This window comes from Buteo buteo, chromosome 13 (genome assembly GCF_964188355.1).
Source record: "Buteo buteo chromosome 13, bButBut1.hap1.1, whole genome shotgun sequence".
NCBI classification, from domain to species: Eukaryota; Metazoa; Chordata; class Aves; order Accipitriformes; family Accipitridae; genus Buteo; species Buteo buteo.
The window spans coordinates 4,557,433-4,575,626 of record NC_134183.1 but is presented as its reverse complement, the minus strand read 5'-3'; the positions used below and the strand labels follow the sequence as shown (position 1 = coordinate 4,575,626).

General features: G+C 36.9%; 1 protein-coding gene across 2 annotated transcripts in view; it reads right to left on the bottom strand.

Moving 5' to 3' along the window:
- SMURF2 (SMAD specific E3 ubiquitin protein ligase 2) overlaps positions 1-18,194 on the bottom strand; it is a 66,218-nt gene that overhangs the window by 4,397 nt on the left and 43,627 nt on the right. For both annotated transcript variants that reach the window (XM_075044305.1, XM_075044306.1), the window contains 12 exons: positions 17,304-17,388; positions 15,904-15,987; positions 14,330-14,532; positions 14,072-14,156; positions 11,167-11,325; positions 6,626-6,836; positions 4,987-5,090; positions 3,345-3,459; positions 2,705-2,883; positions 2,087-2,224; positions 1,737-1,857; positions 98-299 (listed from right to left, as the gene is read on the bottom strand). In XM_075044305.1, the coding sequence (XP_074900406.1) occupies positions 98-299; positions 1,737-1,857; positions 2,087-2,224; positions 2,705-2,883; positions 3,345-3,459; positions 4,987-5,090; positions 6,626-6,836; positions 11,167-11,325; positions 14,072-14,156; positions 14,330-14,532; positions 15,904-15,987; positions 17,304-17,388 (1,686 nt within the window). The remainder of the gene's footprint in view (positions 1-97; positions 300-1,736; positions 1,858-2,086; positions 2,225-2,704; positions 2,884-3,344; positions 3,460-4,986; positions 5,091-6,625; positions 6,837-11,166; positions 11,326-14,071; positions 14,157-14,329; positions 14,533-15,903; positions 15,988-17,303; positions 17,389-18,194) is intronic.

Here is an 18,194-nt window from a genome sequence, read left to right as displayed (position 1 = left end):
GCAGCCAACAAGCCTCATTTTCAGCTAATGTTTCTGTGATGTGTCCTATTGCTTCCTCCAAGCACAGGCATTTGCAGTTACTTCTGCAGAAACTTACCTTGTAATGCCTTGAAGCCCTGCAGAGGCACTCTGGATGAGCCAGTCACAAACTGGAGAAGTCGCGCTCTCCTCTCTTCATCAAAAAACTCCACAGCTTTCCAGAACCATTTCACGATGTTGCTGTCTGGGGTACAGTGTTTTAACCTCGTATTTGCCTTCCAGTCATTAACATCGATTTTTCCCAGTCCACAAATGATGAGCTGTAAATTTAAAATATAATCAAATATTTCATCACTGGTAAACATAAAAATTGTTTGGGAGCTAGCCAAATGATGAATAACTGAATTTGAAAAAATGACAGATTTTATACCAAAGGCAAATTACAACCTCTCACTAATCTTAAGCACTGCAGAAGTATAACTTTTTTTTTTAAATCTTACCTTTGTACACAATCCATTTTTCAAATGGCCTCAATTCAAATTAAAAAAAAAAAAAAAAAAATGAACCGTTCCATAAGCTTATACAAAAGTGTCTTGACCTGTCAATTAAATAACAGAAGTACAGAATCTACCCATGTGTGAAAGTGCATGCATAATTCACATTTGAACTCTATTTCTTTCCAGAGCGTAGCTGAGGGTGTGGTTTGGCTGGTCCAACTCTGGACCCTCAAAAGTAATCTTGTTCTTGTCATACAACACATTAATACAAATCAGACTTCTCTCCTGATGAAGAGCTTTCAGGGCTTCTAAAATAGAGATCCACAATGGATCAGTTTAAGCTCAACAGGAATATGATTACGAAGACATTTTCTAGTGAGTAAGAATACTGGATCTTCCCCTTTCTTATTCTGCATCCACAAAATGATTCTAGGTTAACAGGATGGCTGGCTCACTGCTGTTGAGTGAGAATATTCAGGATAAAAGAAAAGCAATCACTGACATTCTAGTACAGTGAACAGAATAATTTACCTTGTGGACATTTTATATGGCAAAAACCTCAGCTCCACGGCTAACAGACTGTATATTAGATTTCAGTTTTAAAACAAGCTTGGGATCTATGGGATTTGCCTTGAGAGGATATTGTTTGGATGCCAATCTTGACATTTTGTAGCACATTTGTCAGTGACAGCACCAGACAGCACCTTTCCTTACGCTGTATTTACAGGGCCAATTTAGTCTGGCATAACTCAGCTCTGCAAAACCACATAGCTGCCTGACACCAAAGTCAGTGCAGTGCACTGGAAGGGCTGGGAGCAAGTGGTGGGAGGTGGAAGGGAGTGACAGCCTATTTTCCTGGCAGCACCGAATTAATATTGTGAAACTGTACCATGAGAAATATGCACCACCACCTCTGCTGAAGTAACTCTCTCTGAAACAATCTGAGGTCACTGCAGATACTTCTCAGTAGGTTCAGCTGGATTTTCAGGTATAGGAGGGGGTCTCCTTTCCTACCACTTCTGCAGTTGCTATGAAATGTTGCCTGGAGAAACCCTCTCATAGCTCTCAGTGGAAGGTACACGCAGTCTCAGTGACTGTGTGACCTGGTAACCTCTTATACTAACTGTATTTCTTGCTATAGCGCACCTGCAAACCCCTAAAGCACCGGGGATACAACTTCGCACGTTACTCAGTCTCAGAAGAATGCCTCAGGCTTTTATTGTTACACTTGACGACATAACGTAACATTAGTGGACTGACCTCTAACTCTTTCTCATCAAATGTCTTCAGCAGATGTTGTGGGATTACTTCATTAAATCCCTTCTGTAGAGCCAGAAACTGAGCTTCAATTCCTCGTAAAAATCGCCAGTTTACATAAAGTCTGCAAGCAAGTGCAAATTGGTTTTGTGAAAGATGTATTCAAATACCATAAACCTGCAATTTATCCAGCCAAAAAAAAATGGCCTTACTGACAGGAATACACACAACACCACCACTGCACTACTACCCTTAGAAAAAAACCAACATAACACTGTCAATTACATCAAATAAGTAAAAGTTCCTCCCCACCACAAGAAATATAAAAAACTTTGGAAAAGGTATTCATGTACCTGACATACTCCTTTTTGTTTTCCTCTGTCACGGGGATGCTTTTGCCGTTGGGTTTCAGTTCATGTTGAATAATTTCCCCGTATGCATTGTGTTCTACACAAAACGTATGGTCCAAGACTCCTGTGATATCATTCTCACTGGTGGAAAGAAATAAGCAAGTGACTCAGCAAAAACATATTCTGCAAACATATTACAGCCATAATATATCTGACAGATATCACAATTTAGTTTTTCAATAGCATTTCAAATTACTGCTTGGAAGCAAAAGGTGAACATACATTTTTACTATGTTATATTTTAAAACCATTATCAAAGTTTCAATGTTCTATTTTAAAAACATGTTACTGTTAAAAATAGGCAAAATAAATAAATTAAAATTTATGAACCGTGCACTTTACAGTTCAGTAATCATTTATCTCCCCTCCCCGACCCCCAAATTTGAATACCTTGAGCATGTTAAGCCTTAAAGAAGCTGAATTGTACAAGAAAGATGTTTCTTAAATCTGCCTGAGCAGATCAAAATACACTTCATTTCTTTTCAACTGGATTTAGGAACATTATCACGTATTAACCGAGACAGAATTCTAACATTGTGAAATATAATACACAATACATACAGTATCCAGACTAAGCTGTTATGCAGATCAGGGTCAACCAATTCCATATCATCCAAAGTAATTGGCTTCCCTAGCAACTGCTTATAGAAAGGCAACGTGAAGCCCCCATCAATATAGTGTCCGTGAAACACAGCCATCCCCATTATCCGTCCAACAAAATGGAAATATGATAAGTGTTCCTAGAATAGAAAGAAGAGATCAAGCCATTCAGCTAACTAAGACCTCCAGGTTATATCTGCTGAATATGAAATAATATTTCAATACAAAGAAAAGAAAAAAAAAACACGAGCAACCCCAAACCCAAAAACCAAAACCCTATCCAGAGCTTTCTGTTTTGTTTGTTTTTATACACAGCAAATTGAGTGTATTGCTTCCCATCCAGAAGTCTTACTACTAAGAATCAAAATAAACTTAATTTCTCCCAAAGGAAACATGAATTTGACATGTTAGAGAAAATTAAGAACACATTTGAGAAGTTTCTTTGATCAGTAACAAAAAGAAATTATCATATTATTGCACAAATTCAGTCTCTAGCAACACTAATGTGAGAATTAAGTGCCTAAGTCTAGAACACACTCCATATGTATTTATTTTTTAATCACAAAATGATCTTTTACAGAACTCATGTTACCAGTCATACCGGGTTGACTGCAGAGTCTGGGTTGATTTGCAGTGTATAGATATCATCTCGGGAATATTGGAAGAGACCATAATATGGATTCAACATTTCATGGGACAATAGGTAGAGCCACTCCCTGAAGAAAATAAAATAATTTATTGTGTACTTTAGACAAATGCATTCCAACACTGAGAATCTTTTCAAAATAGTATGATTTTTTTAATCCTACTGTTAAACATAAACGTGAAGGAAGTTATCTCTGAACATGCTTAGATAAGGCTGAAACCGGAATTATTTTTACTGGCTCAATAACTGCACAGCACCTGACAACTGAAGTATTTCCCAGCCTTCCAAGATTTTTCTCCAGGTTACTTACTTCCAAGAGAGTTTCTGACTATGATTCTCCATCATCCATTACACCCTAAGGACAAGACACTACGTATTCTATTGACTATACTACCGGTATGTTCAATTTGAGGCTTTTAATATAAACCGTCTTCAGGTAATGGCTATATTTAGTTAAAAGTTTTAATCACATGTTCACAAATCAGTAAATAATGGTCTAAGAATTGCAAAAACTGTAACGCTTTCTAGTTTGGTCTTCCTGTATTCATGTATGGAAGATAGAAAAGGTTCCATGGCATACAGACTAGAAACAAAACCCCCGCTGAAAAATACTTGCAGATACTTTGAAAAATAGTGCACAATAGCATCTGTAACTTCTTTATTTTAAACGCTATTATCATCAAACAATTAATAGTAGTTGATTCAACAAGACTGTTTTACTAGTTATGGCTAATTAGCATGTTAAAATATTTAGGAATGGATGAAGTGAAAACTCCACTGGCCATTTGTAAACTCATGAAGACACATGCAACGTCACAGCCTAGGTTCCAGCGGTTACTTGCCACACACCAACTACAGATGCAGAAGGGATGTTTGGGAACATTGTCTGTACTTTGAAATGAATACTAATGGTAAAAAAATGCAATTCAATGCAAACAATGAATACTCCTAAATGAGTCACACTCATTTAGAGAGAGTAGATCCACATGCCAGAGGTGGCAAATATTTTCAGTGAAGTAAACCAGCATCTGTGCAATTGGCCAATAAAATTCCTAACACTGTTTTAAAATGTGAAGAACATCTTCATACAATCAATAAGTGCCACTTTTTATAAGCAAGAAAAAAATAAGCTCAGACTATTGACAGGCTTAAGTTGCATACTAACTGCTAGTTTTTAACATTTTGCTTCAAACAGTAGTGACAATTTGCAATATTTTTGATCAAAGTTCTGCCACAAAACCAAGTATTTAGTAGTATAAATTCTCGGATACCCAAGCTTTACTAACCAAAGAAAAATATGGTAATTTCAACAGATACCAAAAGCCTGTCTTACATATATGATAGATGTCTGATGCGATCTGTAACATGCATTTTGATTTATTTCCAATAAATGAGGGTTATTTTGATGCAGTTTTTCCTTTAAAAGACTATCTGAAAATACATATTCTTCTGACATACAATGTGTTACAGAAATAAATATAAATAAGAATAATGTAAAAAGAAACAGAGTTGATACTAGGCTGGCTTAGGATTCAAAGCACAAGTGTAGCTGGTGGGGCTGGGGTGCAGGGGAAGAAACAGAGGACCGACTGTTTACCTGGCAACACCTCCATAATCAAGGCCTTCCTCACCACGAAATTTTATCATTAATCGTTTCCACAGGTCTTTTGGCCTCATCTTCATCACTTGCCTGTAGGACTCCTGTAAACACGTAACACTTTCTTTTATTAACTGCTATTTACAGACAAGAAGCTACAACTGTTTATTAGAAATGAAGGAAGTCTCAGACTCCAAGTCCGAAGGAGATACTATTAAAGGGGATACTATTTTCCTAGATACTAACCGGTTTCTCAAATCACAGACTGTTACTTAGTTTTCTACAAATATGATAACACTTGTCAAATAAAACAGATACGTGAGAACCACCACCTTCTGTTAAATTGCCAGAGGTGCACAGTGATCGGAACATTCTCTCTCATTTTCACATAATTTATAAAAAATTAAAATTTGTGTCAGTAAACTCCTTTTGTTTTGCGTAAAGGCTGACAATTTTTGTAGTCTGAAAAGCCAACAGTGGAGCTTCTACTCTGGGTATAACACATGTGCAAACCTTCAAGAAGCATCTCAAGAACAGAAGCATCAATGCCATCCCAGTAAATCTACAGAACTATTCCTATATTGGTAAGACTTCACCAAGAAAACGCAAAAAGAAAGCTGAAAGAGGCAAAACAAATGCTAATTTTAAAAAAGGAATTAAAACCAAATTTTCTAGTTTTTATTTATGTCCAGTATGGGTGCTCTGAGCTTTGGCTTTGCAGAACAGAACAGGTGGGTGTGCCTGGGACCCAACATACTCAACTTAGTTTTCAGAACAAGAACATAGTAATTTTCACTTCTGTACAGCAGCCTTTCCTCCCTTTCTTTAGTTGATTATGACCCGATTTGACTGTCTCCAAAGGGAAGACCAACACAAATTTTTCTTCACTGGGAAAAACTGTGACAACACAGTGGGGCTATCAAGTTTGTGGGTGGGGTAAAAATGCAACGGGGATGGGCGGGATGGGTGATAAAGTTCTCGAGAAGACAGACTGTTCTCCAGAAAAAGCCAATGAATTATAACTGTGTTTAATCAAATGTCACAAAATAAAACGCAGATATCCCACTGTGGGCATCTCTGGTCATTCAGAAGCCTAGACAATTCATAAAATTGGTCTGATTCTGGGAAGAAAAAAAGAAGAAGAACCCCCCCCCCCCCCCATCAACCAGAATTCAGATAAATGCTCAGTAATCCAAACTCCAAAGATGAATGCTGTTCAACAGTAATTTTACTTAAGTTAAATAGATCAAAGATCACTAGTAATTGTTTGGTTTTCAATTTGTAACATTCCCTCTGTAACAGACATTAATATTCAAGGAAGAAGTGAGACCGTATCTCCAAATACATGAAGTGCTTGGAGTCCTTCCTCAGTCCCTGCCACAGTCTGTACATCTCCAGCCACAGGGAACGCTTTCCTCATTTTTCTTTTTCACTACAGGGTAAATACATCTACTTTAAGTACACAACTGTTCTTAACATCCCCTTGAAATACTTTCTCTTCCCATTTGCCACCGGTAAAATTCCAGCTTTAACTCCAGACTTCAAGATTTCATCTAACTGAATGACTTCTTTAGACAGTTGCGAACAACCCTCCTCCCCTTCCCTCAATGTTAAGAAATGGGTCAAATTCTCAAATTACCTCAAAAATCTCTTCCCTGGAGACCTCAATACGACAATGGCCAGCTTGAGGTTGCTGCTGTGACAGCTCTTGCCTCAGGATCTTGAGTTTCTGCACTAGGTCTCGCTTGTACCTTGGCACAGTCAGACACTCTGCCTCATCTGGAAGCTGACACAGGGACACTACCTGCTGCTGCTGCTGGTGTTGCTGATCTTTAAGTTGATTCTGGCGGCTAGAAACAAACACAGCTGTTTGCAGATATTCAAGTCATACATCCCCTGTTTTCTTGAGACTTTTCTTAAAGGTTAAGTCTTTGTAACTAAGCTACTTTCAATTTACTATGATTATTAGTGCGATTATGGTAAAAATGTTCAGGTCCAGTAAAAAATAAATTCAGAGATTTTATCCTGACTGAAGACATACGCTTCTGTCTTTCTTGGCAACTATCAGTTGTTTTTAGGGTTTGTTATTTCTATTAGTACTACTCTACAAAGTATGTAAAAGGTTATAGCACTATATAATAAGGTATTATCCATACAATTTTACTGCTAAGCTGCTGACACTGAATTTCTCAGATACCATTTCCCTATTTCCTTTGCATGTTTTGCCTTCCTCCATTTTAAAATTCAGGGATCTGCCAAACACTATGCCTCTAATCTACAGTCAATACCATAGTCTGTTTTAAATGGCTTGTCTGAAAAAGAGTAAGCTTACAAAAAGATGTTTGTACTGGCAGCTTGGCAAGGACCTTGTCCCTTGTACCTGGCCTAGTCTGGACCACAGGAATGTGGGAGTTCACATGGAACTAATTGGCACAGATAAATAAGTATTTTTACTAGCAATTCTAAGAGATTTTGTAAACCTAACTTCTTACTAGGAAAAGTAAATTAATCGTGTTGCAGAGATGTACTCTCTTGTGTCATAAGTGGATATTTTTATAGCTTTTTAGTATGGCATTTCCAAATAACACAGGATAAAAGCTGTATTTTACCTAAACCATGAGAAGAATATCTCTGTGTGGAACACATGAGAATACCCTAAATTGAATGGATAAATAAGAAAGGTTACAATTCAGAACGTTTTCCAGTGGAATGTTAATAAATTGGGTTTTTTTCAACATCAAAGACCAAAAAATATTACATGGAACCAAACACAGTTTTAATATTTTTTAAAATTTCAACCTGTTGTCCATTTTGAAACGAGGTCTACTAGAAGGCTCTCCTGGCCAACCAAATTCACCTCCAGCAGGCTTTTACCACAGGAATACTCAAAATTAGCAATTAAAAAAAGGAGCGGGGGTGTTCCCGGTTTGCCATGTGGTTCTGACAGCTATTCTGTTATTTGCAAACCTTCTATTTCAAGCAATTTTGCACAACTGACCCTTAAAGGAAACCAACACCAGGTGACCAGGAAATCTTTATCAGTAGTCTTACAAGCCTAACATTTAGAAACCCCCTGCAATGGCACACATTTTAGATCACTTCAGCAATAACTCAAAGCTTAATATTAATAATAATACCTCTTTACTCCTGGGCTCTAAGGAGGGAATAATGCACAGAAATCCTACTTTGTTACTATGCCTTAGGATGCAGAAATTCAGACATTAGCTTAATTGATTTTTGTTTGTTTCACTGTGTTTTGTTGTTTGCTTCTGTTTTTTTCATTGTTTTGTTGTTTTTTGTTTTTTTTTAAATAAGGCTACCTTAACTTTATCCTCAAGCTGATCACATTAGTCTTACAATAAACTATAGTTATTTTAAGTCATTCCTGAGAAACCAAGTCACGACAATAGTTTAGAGACACACACTCGATGTGGTTCCAGAATATGGCTCTGTCATTTGTGCAATGTGCATGGTAATTTCTTTTCACCTGTGATTAGTTTTAAATATGAATCTCACTTAAACCAGGACACATTGATATACAAATTAAAGCAAAATCTTTGTTCTATCTTCTGAACTTTCTAATCCCATAAGGATAAGCATCTGAAAAAATACTCCTTGTACATGCCTACCAGAGAAGGTTGTAATTATGAATGTATGCTCACTTTAGTATATACTACCTTTAAGAGTAAAAAAGACACAGTCCCCTAAACCCAAAGCTAGTCAATGTCAGTCTTAAAGAAAATGTAATCTCTGAAATGAGCATGAACTTAAGATCTATGCATCAAATTAAACCCATCTAAAATAGGGCAGTACTAGGAGGAGAAAAATAAAATGTCATCCTCCATATTAGACTAAAAATAATCAGTGCAGTATTAGCTAAAAAATCTGCAGTGCTTAAAGTAATTAAATTTAATTTCTTAGTTTGTTTTCACAGCTGAATGACTAGGCTTGATTCTGTACAGTGCTTTAAGGATATAGCTAAGTACTTTTCAGGTGCCATAACTATCAAAACCTATCACACATTCTTGGCCAATACTTTAAAACAGAACTGTGTAACAAGTTTGATTATTTTTATAACTTATAATGTCATCACTGGAAGAACAAACTGCTTTACTCAGCTCAATAGAAAAGTCAGTATCACTGAGACTAAACTTTTATTATGCCTTTGAACCTAAAACACTATCACACCCATCCCACCCAAATACTAAACTTATTTGTCAGATAATTTACAAAATGACAGGTCTAAGGCAAACTAGGTTGTTTGGGGGTTTTTTTGTTTTTGGTTGTTTGGGGTTTTTTTTGGGGGGGGGTGCTTTTTTTTTTTTTTAAAGAACAAATAAGGAGGTGGGCTCAAGGGGGTAGGGAGAAGCTTTCACATGTCCTGTTTGGTGCAATAAGAGAATAAACACCAGAGAAGATTTATCAGGCAGCAGACTTTGCTGATGACACTGTCAGTTGAATTTCTGAAATCCTTCCCTAATGAAAGACAGATGTACAAATGAAAACCTTAAGCACACTGTAGCAGTACTTTAAACTTAAAGAAATGCAAAATGGTTCTGTGATTCTGGAACTTGAAAGTCAAATTGGATTTTCCAGATAACAAAGCTAGCTATGTATTTGTTCTCCACAATACATGTAGAACTAGCCACTATGACCCTACTGCCATTTAAAAATAAACCTACCTGTGAAGGACAGTTTTTCAAATATAGTCCAGTTAACTGAATTTTCTACAGTTTAAGAATTGCACTGCTGTAGCTAAGAGGGTCTGAAGTTTTTCTGCAGGTAAAATATCTACATCTGAATTAATTTAACGAACTTTTCTGTGTTTCAAACACGAACATGTTCCTCCACTGGCAAATTTTTTTCAAGATCATGTTCATTTGAAACTACCAATCTAAATTCAGCTAGAATTAGTACAGAGTTCTTTGTTTTAAATTAAAAAAAAAAAGAATCAAAATTGTCTGGATGATGGGAGCTTACTGAAATTCTGTAATATACATGTAGATAACCAATGATTTCTCTAAACAAAATACATATTTGTCAATAATTAGACTCTTCCCCCTCTTGGGGTGTTAAGTTCAAATGTATATTGGGCAGACAAAGGCTAGCCAGCTTTTATGTATTACACAAAAGATATGTTGACCTCCTGGATATTCTTTCCATTCCTCGGTTTTCTCTTTTCAGTGTTTGTCCCATTATTCTTTTCTTCAGCTCTTCTTCCCAATGCTTCACTTCCTTAAAAGGACTATTCCTCCTACTTACTCCTTGCCCAGGGCTGCATGGCTTTCTATCTACCCAACTCTTCATCGTTTCTTGCACTTAACACCTACTCAATACTTTACCGGTGTTTCCCAAGAGTATTAGAAGGTGTTAGTAGGAGAAACAATACAAACTCCCAAACAGCTTGGGGGGAAAAAAAAAAAAAAAAAAAATTGTTTGCTTTTTGGTTTCCATTTTTAGTAGAAAATCCCCCAGTGTGAAATAACTGCCTAGGGAATAAACAAAAAAGCCAGAATTCTTTTGAGTTTCCCCTTCTTTTTTTAAAAATGCTATACGAAAATGTGATAAGGCAGAAAAAATACAGTTCCTATTTTATTTTATTTTTTTTATAAAAAATCTGAGTTAAATTATTGGTGTCTCATTTTGAGAACATCTCAACTAGTCTTACTCTAAAACTGAAGGTAGGTGCTGAATTATTTCTCCTTTATTCCAGGAGAATAGTTGGACACTTATGCACCCTCGCCTAACTCATCAGTATTTCACACCGCTGGCTATTGAATGCAACCTCATGTTTGAAAACAAATTCCCCATAACTGAAAGTAGTACGAAGTATAAAGAAAAGGAAAGAAAGTGTCTCTCTCGCTGTTAGAAAAAATTCTATGGGCCAGTCTTTTCCACCGGATAGCACTTGCTGCCCCAACTACTGTCCCCAACTCTTGGCATCACAATAGCCACATTCCTGCCTAAATACTGCTAGAGATTTTTTTTTCCCCCAGAACAATCAAACCTGTCTTCTTTGCTATGTAACAGAGTAACTTGGTAGTGTGTTAAAGAACACCGCTACTATACTTTAAAAACTACTGAATGGCAGAACACATCTTGATATAAAATCTAGCACCCCTCAAGAGTCACTTTCTTTCTTCTATTGCACTCAACATGTGCTGGAGACTTTAGACTTACTTTAAGACTAAATGCAAGTTAGCAGATAGCCGTGGATCTGTAAACTGCGTTGTCCTGTTGTTATGGTCAACAAAATAAACTCTGCCTGTTGCTGTATTTCGGATCTCCCATCCAGGAGGCAGTGGACCAAGCTCTTCACAATTGATGTTGCTAAGATCCCTGTGAAAACAAATATAAAATGAAAAATACCTCAGCATTTGGCCTCTGAGCCAAACAAGCGTAAATGTAACAGAACAATTCCATGAAGTCTGAGAAAACGTATTGTTTCAGAAACTTGATCTGTTCAGCTGGAATCTCTACTCCCAAGGTGCAAGCCCACCAAAGAAAAAACACACACCCCAGAACACATGCTGCGGGGAAAAAATTTCTTATCAAATAACCTTCATTTTTACAAACTAACTTCAAATGTTACATTAATACAGGCTTAAAACAAAAATAAAGACCATTGCCATATTTGCCAAAGTGGAATTGCAGTTCTACAGCAATTCTGACAGAAAGCATTTTTAAAACAACATTAGTCATGTAAGGAACTCTGAATCACACTTTAAAAACTCCTACAAAACAAAACTATATTTCTGAAGAGTTATACTTTCCATGAAGAATTACACATGGGATATGTGTGTATAGCACAGGTGGTTTTGCCCCAAAACCCCAAGTGCTAGTGGGAAGCAAAAAACTCTCTTAACAAAATATTTCAAATAAAATACTATATGAACAATGACTCAGCTCTGCCCTAACCAATGCAGAGATAGCTTAATGGGTCTCAAGAAAATTCTGCTGAAATCAGGAAGATGCAGATTCATTCCAGAGGTTCAGTGAAAACAAATACTAGTCTTCAAAAATGTACACTTACTGATTTTTCATGTATGTAATTCACACCTCAGATACACCTTTAAAAAGAGCTGCACTTGACAGTGTAAGGCAAGTCTTCAGATCTCCCAGTATCATGTGAGTTGAGGCGAGTAAAGAGCCAAGGGACAAAATGGCTAAAAAGATGCCGTCTGCAGGGACTCAAAAGGCTGAGAAGCCACTAATGGAAATACAAGGCTCTGGGATTGCACTTCTGCTGATATTACCCATATACACACTGCTGCTGAAATGTAAGGCTTATTTTTATTTACTAAATGACTGTGGCATATTAGCATAAAAATACAATATTCCTTAGAAATGACATAAACTATCATCATTCAAACAGCCAAATTTTGTTCTCAGAGACACTCATGCAGTTTCTGCTGCCACACCTAAGAGCAGTGCTAACTTAGCTTTCATACAGAACTATTACATCGCAAACTTAATAAGATCTTAATATAATTTTTTTAGAAGTCTAGTTTCTAGTTTTTTATAATACGCAAGTCACAGACTTCCTAATGCACAACTACCAGCTGTATTGCACCCTCAAGTCTGCAGATAACACACCAAAGCAAAGCATATTCTTGTAACACAAAAGCAGTAATAAAAACAAAAGAATCATTTGAAAATACAATGAAGTTACCGCCATGAGGTGCTTTATCCTTCCTGGGATATCCATTTCCATGGGAACGAACACCAGCAGCAACTGACAAAGTTGCTACAGTTCTCATAAATGCCAACACTGGCTGCTAATTTCAAATCACACACACTATTTTACAACACCATCCACAGACTTTAGGAGATAATAATTTTCAACAGGATTTCTTGGGTTTTTTTAAAGAACAATCAGAAGCTAACAATTTCTGTTATCGTTCCTTCCTTTCAAACACATCAGAAATAATCACGTGTACAATCGTGTACACAGGTGTACTGTGTAAATAAGGACACTAAACTAAAAGGACACTTCGGATTTATTTTCTCTTAAGTGTTGAGATAGCTGCAACAGAAATAGTGGTTTGAGTATTTTCATCACAGGTCAGTCTCTCTCAGCTTCTCTACCCGTTTGCCCCTCTCCCCTAGATTTTTTCCCATTACATGCTGCTAATGAGATGCTTGAAAGCATGTATGATTGGTCTAGAACATCCATGTTAGAGCATTATTAAAAAAAAAATAAATTCATTTCTGCTCTGTAACAGGAAACCTGCTGTAAAAAATTTTGTGCATTTTTAGATGCTTGCTACCATGCTCAAATGTAAAAAAACTCCCTTTTTTTCTTCTTTTTTTTAAAAAAACCCAGCATCCTGGCACTTCAAGCATAACTCGCCATTTCAGCTCCTAGGCTTTTTATGACCCGGTGCCTCCAATTAGTTTCTTCAAAATGTACCAAGTTTCCCATTCCTTGAGTAAATTACGTTTGGTAGTCTGACGATAAGACAATTAATTCTCACAGACAAGTAAATTTAAGCTAATTCAATTATGAGACTGTAGTTCACTGCAAACAGTGTGTCTGAACATACAAAGGTCATCCACTAGATTTTCCAGGTTCTCCCCTTCGTCTGCTCCTCCACCAAAAATGATCACATTTGTCTAGCCTATTTGTCACCAAGTTTGTTCTTCATAAATATACGCCGCCAATTTCTCAGGTCTTGTTAAATTCGAAAGCCTGAATTAAAAACCAAAACCAACCCAGTTTTTACTGAAGTATCTCAATAAACCTACATTTTTGCAAGTGCTCAGATCCTACTTTTTGTTTCGTTATTTTGCAGAGTATTAAAACCTGGACTTGGCTATAATTCACATGCAAGATCTATAATCAGTTAACTAAACCTGTTTTGAAAACAGTACTATAATTTATTTCTTGATTTTCTATCCTTGCATTAAAATAACAACTTGAAGAACTGAGGAAGAGATACTAATTTACTTTGATGAATGACTTGTTAAAATGATATATTAGGGGCCAAGAGTCAGAAATATAATACTAGAGAAAACTCTTGAGGAGAGTACTGCTTAAACTATTTTGATTTGACACCTTAAGGACACTTCCATCATTTCTTACCTAGGTACTCTTGGATCATGCCACGTGCTAACACCAGTCTGAGTATGCAGAAAATAGACCTGACCTTGCTGAGTCGTCCTTTGCTCTGTGAAATCAAAATAAATTAATACCTGTAAGAACAAATAATACAATACAAAAATTCACAGACTAATTTCCCCAAACTAAGGAACCAAAAGGATCTTACATATGAGGAGAAGACACAACCCATTTTCCCAGTTTCTTGGGAGACCTACAATTAAAAAATTTTAATTTTCATACCATATCCTTCAGGTAAATCAGGAGGAGTGTGCAAGTGTGTCCTGCTCATGTAATTTCTGTGCCTCTGTGACCTGACTCTCCTCTCCGCCAGGCGGGGATCTGACGACTGCCCACAGGTCGCACCGTTCGTTCCTGTAATTGGAGTGTTCTCGTCCACAAAACAGCTCAGCGGTCTGCCTGGACTAGAGTATTCAGATGCTGGCCTGTGGGGAAAAAGGTAAAAATTGCATTGCTGACTGGACACGGGACTACACAACACACTTTATGGAAGCTTCATCTGAGGGCTCTCAGGAAATCTTTGTGGACGGCAGAACTGAGCAGTTGATTTGTCGAGCAGGATACCTCGATGACAGGCAGAAAGCTTCTATTTGCTCCCACTGGTTCATCCCAGAGTAATTAGTAAACCTCCTCACCTATATTAGGGTCTGACCTGACACTTCGTATATGATGCTGCTGGATCAAGATCATATCAAATGATCACATAAGCAGTTCCCACCTTAAAATAACAGAGCACGGAGAGTAAAAGAATTTTCTTTTTTTTTTTTTTTTTTTTTTTTTTAAATGAGCAGCATACTGCCCAAAACTTTCTCGCCTTGCCTTCATAGGGCTGAGGAAGTGATCAGGCCTTGTTATTCCTTCTAATTTTTAAGGAAGGTTATTATGCGAGGATGGTGAAAAAGGGCTAAGCAAGATGAAAACCAGTTGTTCTTGAGAGCTTGACTGCAAGAGGAAACATTGAATTACGTGGTTTCATATCTCAATGCTGCTTTCTGAAGGATTTAAAATGGGTTAAAGGGAGCTTGATAAGGACACAGGAAATCACGAAACAAACTATATACTTTGCATCTGTTTTTCTACTGTAAATGCGTCTAAAGCTTAGAATAGGTGTTTTAACATACCAGGAAAAATACAGATAGGTAAATTAAAAAGCTGTTCAGTACCTTCATTCACTTGAAAACTGCAAATATATATCAGAGCTGGCAGCATTAACAGTACAGATTATTTTAATTCAAATATATCCATACAGAGACTGGAATAATATTTATTGAGGATGGAAGAGACAGTCCGCAGGCACAGACGGTCTGCAGAAAAGTCTGAAAAATATGCAATGACGCTGTCTACAATTCTGGTAATAGCAAAACTGGTTTGAGGAACAGCTTCGCAACACACATCTATGGTTATTAGAAAAGGTGATCGTCATGATTTCAAAACATGCTCGGTAACAATCAGCTTTAAAAGTTCTGGATTACATGGTCATAGCATGTACATAAACAATGTCTGTCAGCTATTCATGTTCTCTTTTCTTCATCCCTTACGATGTCTGCACATTGTAATGTCTGTATTTATAGAGTTCTACCATAGCAGCTCTACAAGAAAACAAAGTGATTCTTCCGGGTTAAACATTAGGCAGACTGAAGAAGTAGGATTTTAGAGAAGAAAAGCGTACAGCGTTTCTGGAGTGACTAGGAGGAATGCCAAATACCTACTAGGGCCATTTAGAATCGCTTGTGCTCGGTGCTCCTGGTCAGCAAGCAAACCTCATCATATGCACAGTCTCCTAAACAATTTCTTACCGTGTTGGTCGCTCCCACTGAGTTGTTCGTGTAATATGATTTAAATACTGGATCCTTCCAGAAGCAGTCCTCCGCTCCTCCCACCTAGAATTCAGACATTGAGAGATAAGGCCATGAGTGGTATTTCCAGGAAACCAGGGCACAAAATGTTTCCAACATAAATTCCAACTCAGGAAGACTTACACTATTATGAATCATGTTAGCTGAACAAGGTAACAGGAAACAACTGAAAGTTCAACTCAGAATTGATTTTACATATTCTTCCCTTGGAACCAGGCATATCATTAACAGTATCACACCTTCATGTTCGATAACTATTTGAATTCTAGTTAAATCCAAACAGCCATATAAAGAAACTTCTTGAAAACATCATGTTTAATAATGCATTTAACTTCTTTTGACCACTGATTCTAATAAGTGCTTTCATAATATCTTCACGTACTACTTGCTTTCATTAAAAAGTCACCTTCGAATAACATGACTTTTTAATTATTATTACTTTTGCACTCCAAAATACACGAGGCTATACAGCTAGCTTTGCAGTTACACAATTAAGTAAGCAATATTTATACAAGGATCATTTTGAAATGAAAATTTAAAAGCATTTTTCAAAAAAGTTTTTTGACTTCTCCAGACTACAAATTAACAAAAGAATGCTGTTTAGGACTTAGATGATAATTTACGTTTCAAAATTCATCATCTGAAAAATCAGTTTCTCCTGTCTTTACCTGCCAAGAATCACATTCAGAAGGTCTGTGTTTGCTCTGAAAAAGCTGATGACAGCACCAGAACCTAAAACAGAGCATTTTTCTGTATTCGCAAAACTGGTTTAGGTGTTAATGATGTCATTAACTCTCACAGGGACAAATCAAAATCCTAAACCCAGCCTTTGGCAGGTAAATACAGCAAGAACTCAGGCTCCATTACCTTTTCCAATCACGTTTTCTTCACTATGATTTACATGGAAGAAAAAGTGATCCATTTTTTTAGTAGTGTATACCTCTGCACAACGCTGTAGAAGGCAGCCAGGCCTGTGTGTTCACTACCTTGCTACAAAACTACTATATGGATGAAGTCAGTTTGCTGGCTGTGAGTTAACATTATATTAGTTTATCAGTTCTATAATTTGAAAGACATATGTTTTCTTAGACAAGTATATTTTTAATGCATTTACTCATATATGCCACCTCCCGTTTTCCAAGAAGAGACAAGACAAGGGTCAAACTCTTAACTGTTCTGCGTATCCTAGCTGACTTATCTCCTGCTCCTAAATTCAAAACTGTGGAACTCTAAGTGCAAGAATAAAAATAAATTAACCTATTTGAACACTGACTTCCATTACTGCAAAAGTCTGTGGTATGAGCTGTATTTGTATTTACGTCACAGTGATGCCGGCTTACCCATCTGGTAAATCATTATCAAATAACCGACTGCAATCCACAACTTGTCCTCCTGTGCCTATTCGGTCTCTGGACTGAAGACTTACTATTAAGATAATAAAAGAATTATTAAAGATATGACATCTGCATGCAAATTAGTTATATTTGAAAGAGAAATGGTACAACTTGGAGTACTAAGCTGAAGCATGTTCTGGGTATTTTTTCCTTCCCACAAATCAGAGTTACACAGAAACAGTGTATATTTTCACACATGTAATTATCTATGTCTTACTTCAAAGAAGTTAGCTTAAAGAATATGAATGCAAGTTAAGGCAGAAAAAGAAGTTAACTGAAGCTGTCATTAACTTTTCTCAGTACAAGATGGACGGACTGTGACACTCGTCTGGCGGCAGCAGGGTGACTAACCTCACGCATGGCTGGGACAGCAAACAGGACAGTGCTAGTGCCACACTTGCATGGCTAACTGGAGAACTGCTAATAGAAAGAGCTAAAGAAAGAAATTCCTGTATGATTTTGCTCCTTCTTACGTATTTTGTGTGCACTTGGGATTCACACACATGTACAAACACGCACACACACAAAACCAGGCAAAATTTAACGGCTAGAAGCACTATGCGTTTGGTTTATTGGCTACTTTCAAACACCAGTGGTAAGAAGTCAAATGCAGCTCTCACACAAAGCAGCACTCAGCACCCTGAGAAGCCCCTAGTGCCCTCAGCAAAACTGTGTTACTTTTTTATTTATTTATTTTTTTACATGTTTCATTGTAATGGATATTTATGCCTGAAGCTTTTGTACTACAATTATGAAACCAAAGATTTTTTAGGCAGCTTTTGTTCCCGGTATCATAATTTGCAAATGTCCAACCTGATAATTTATGACACTTGTGTT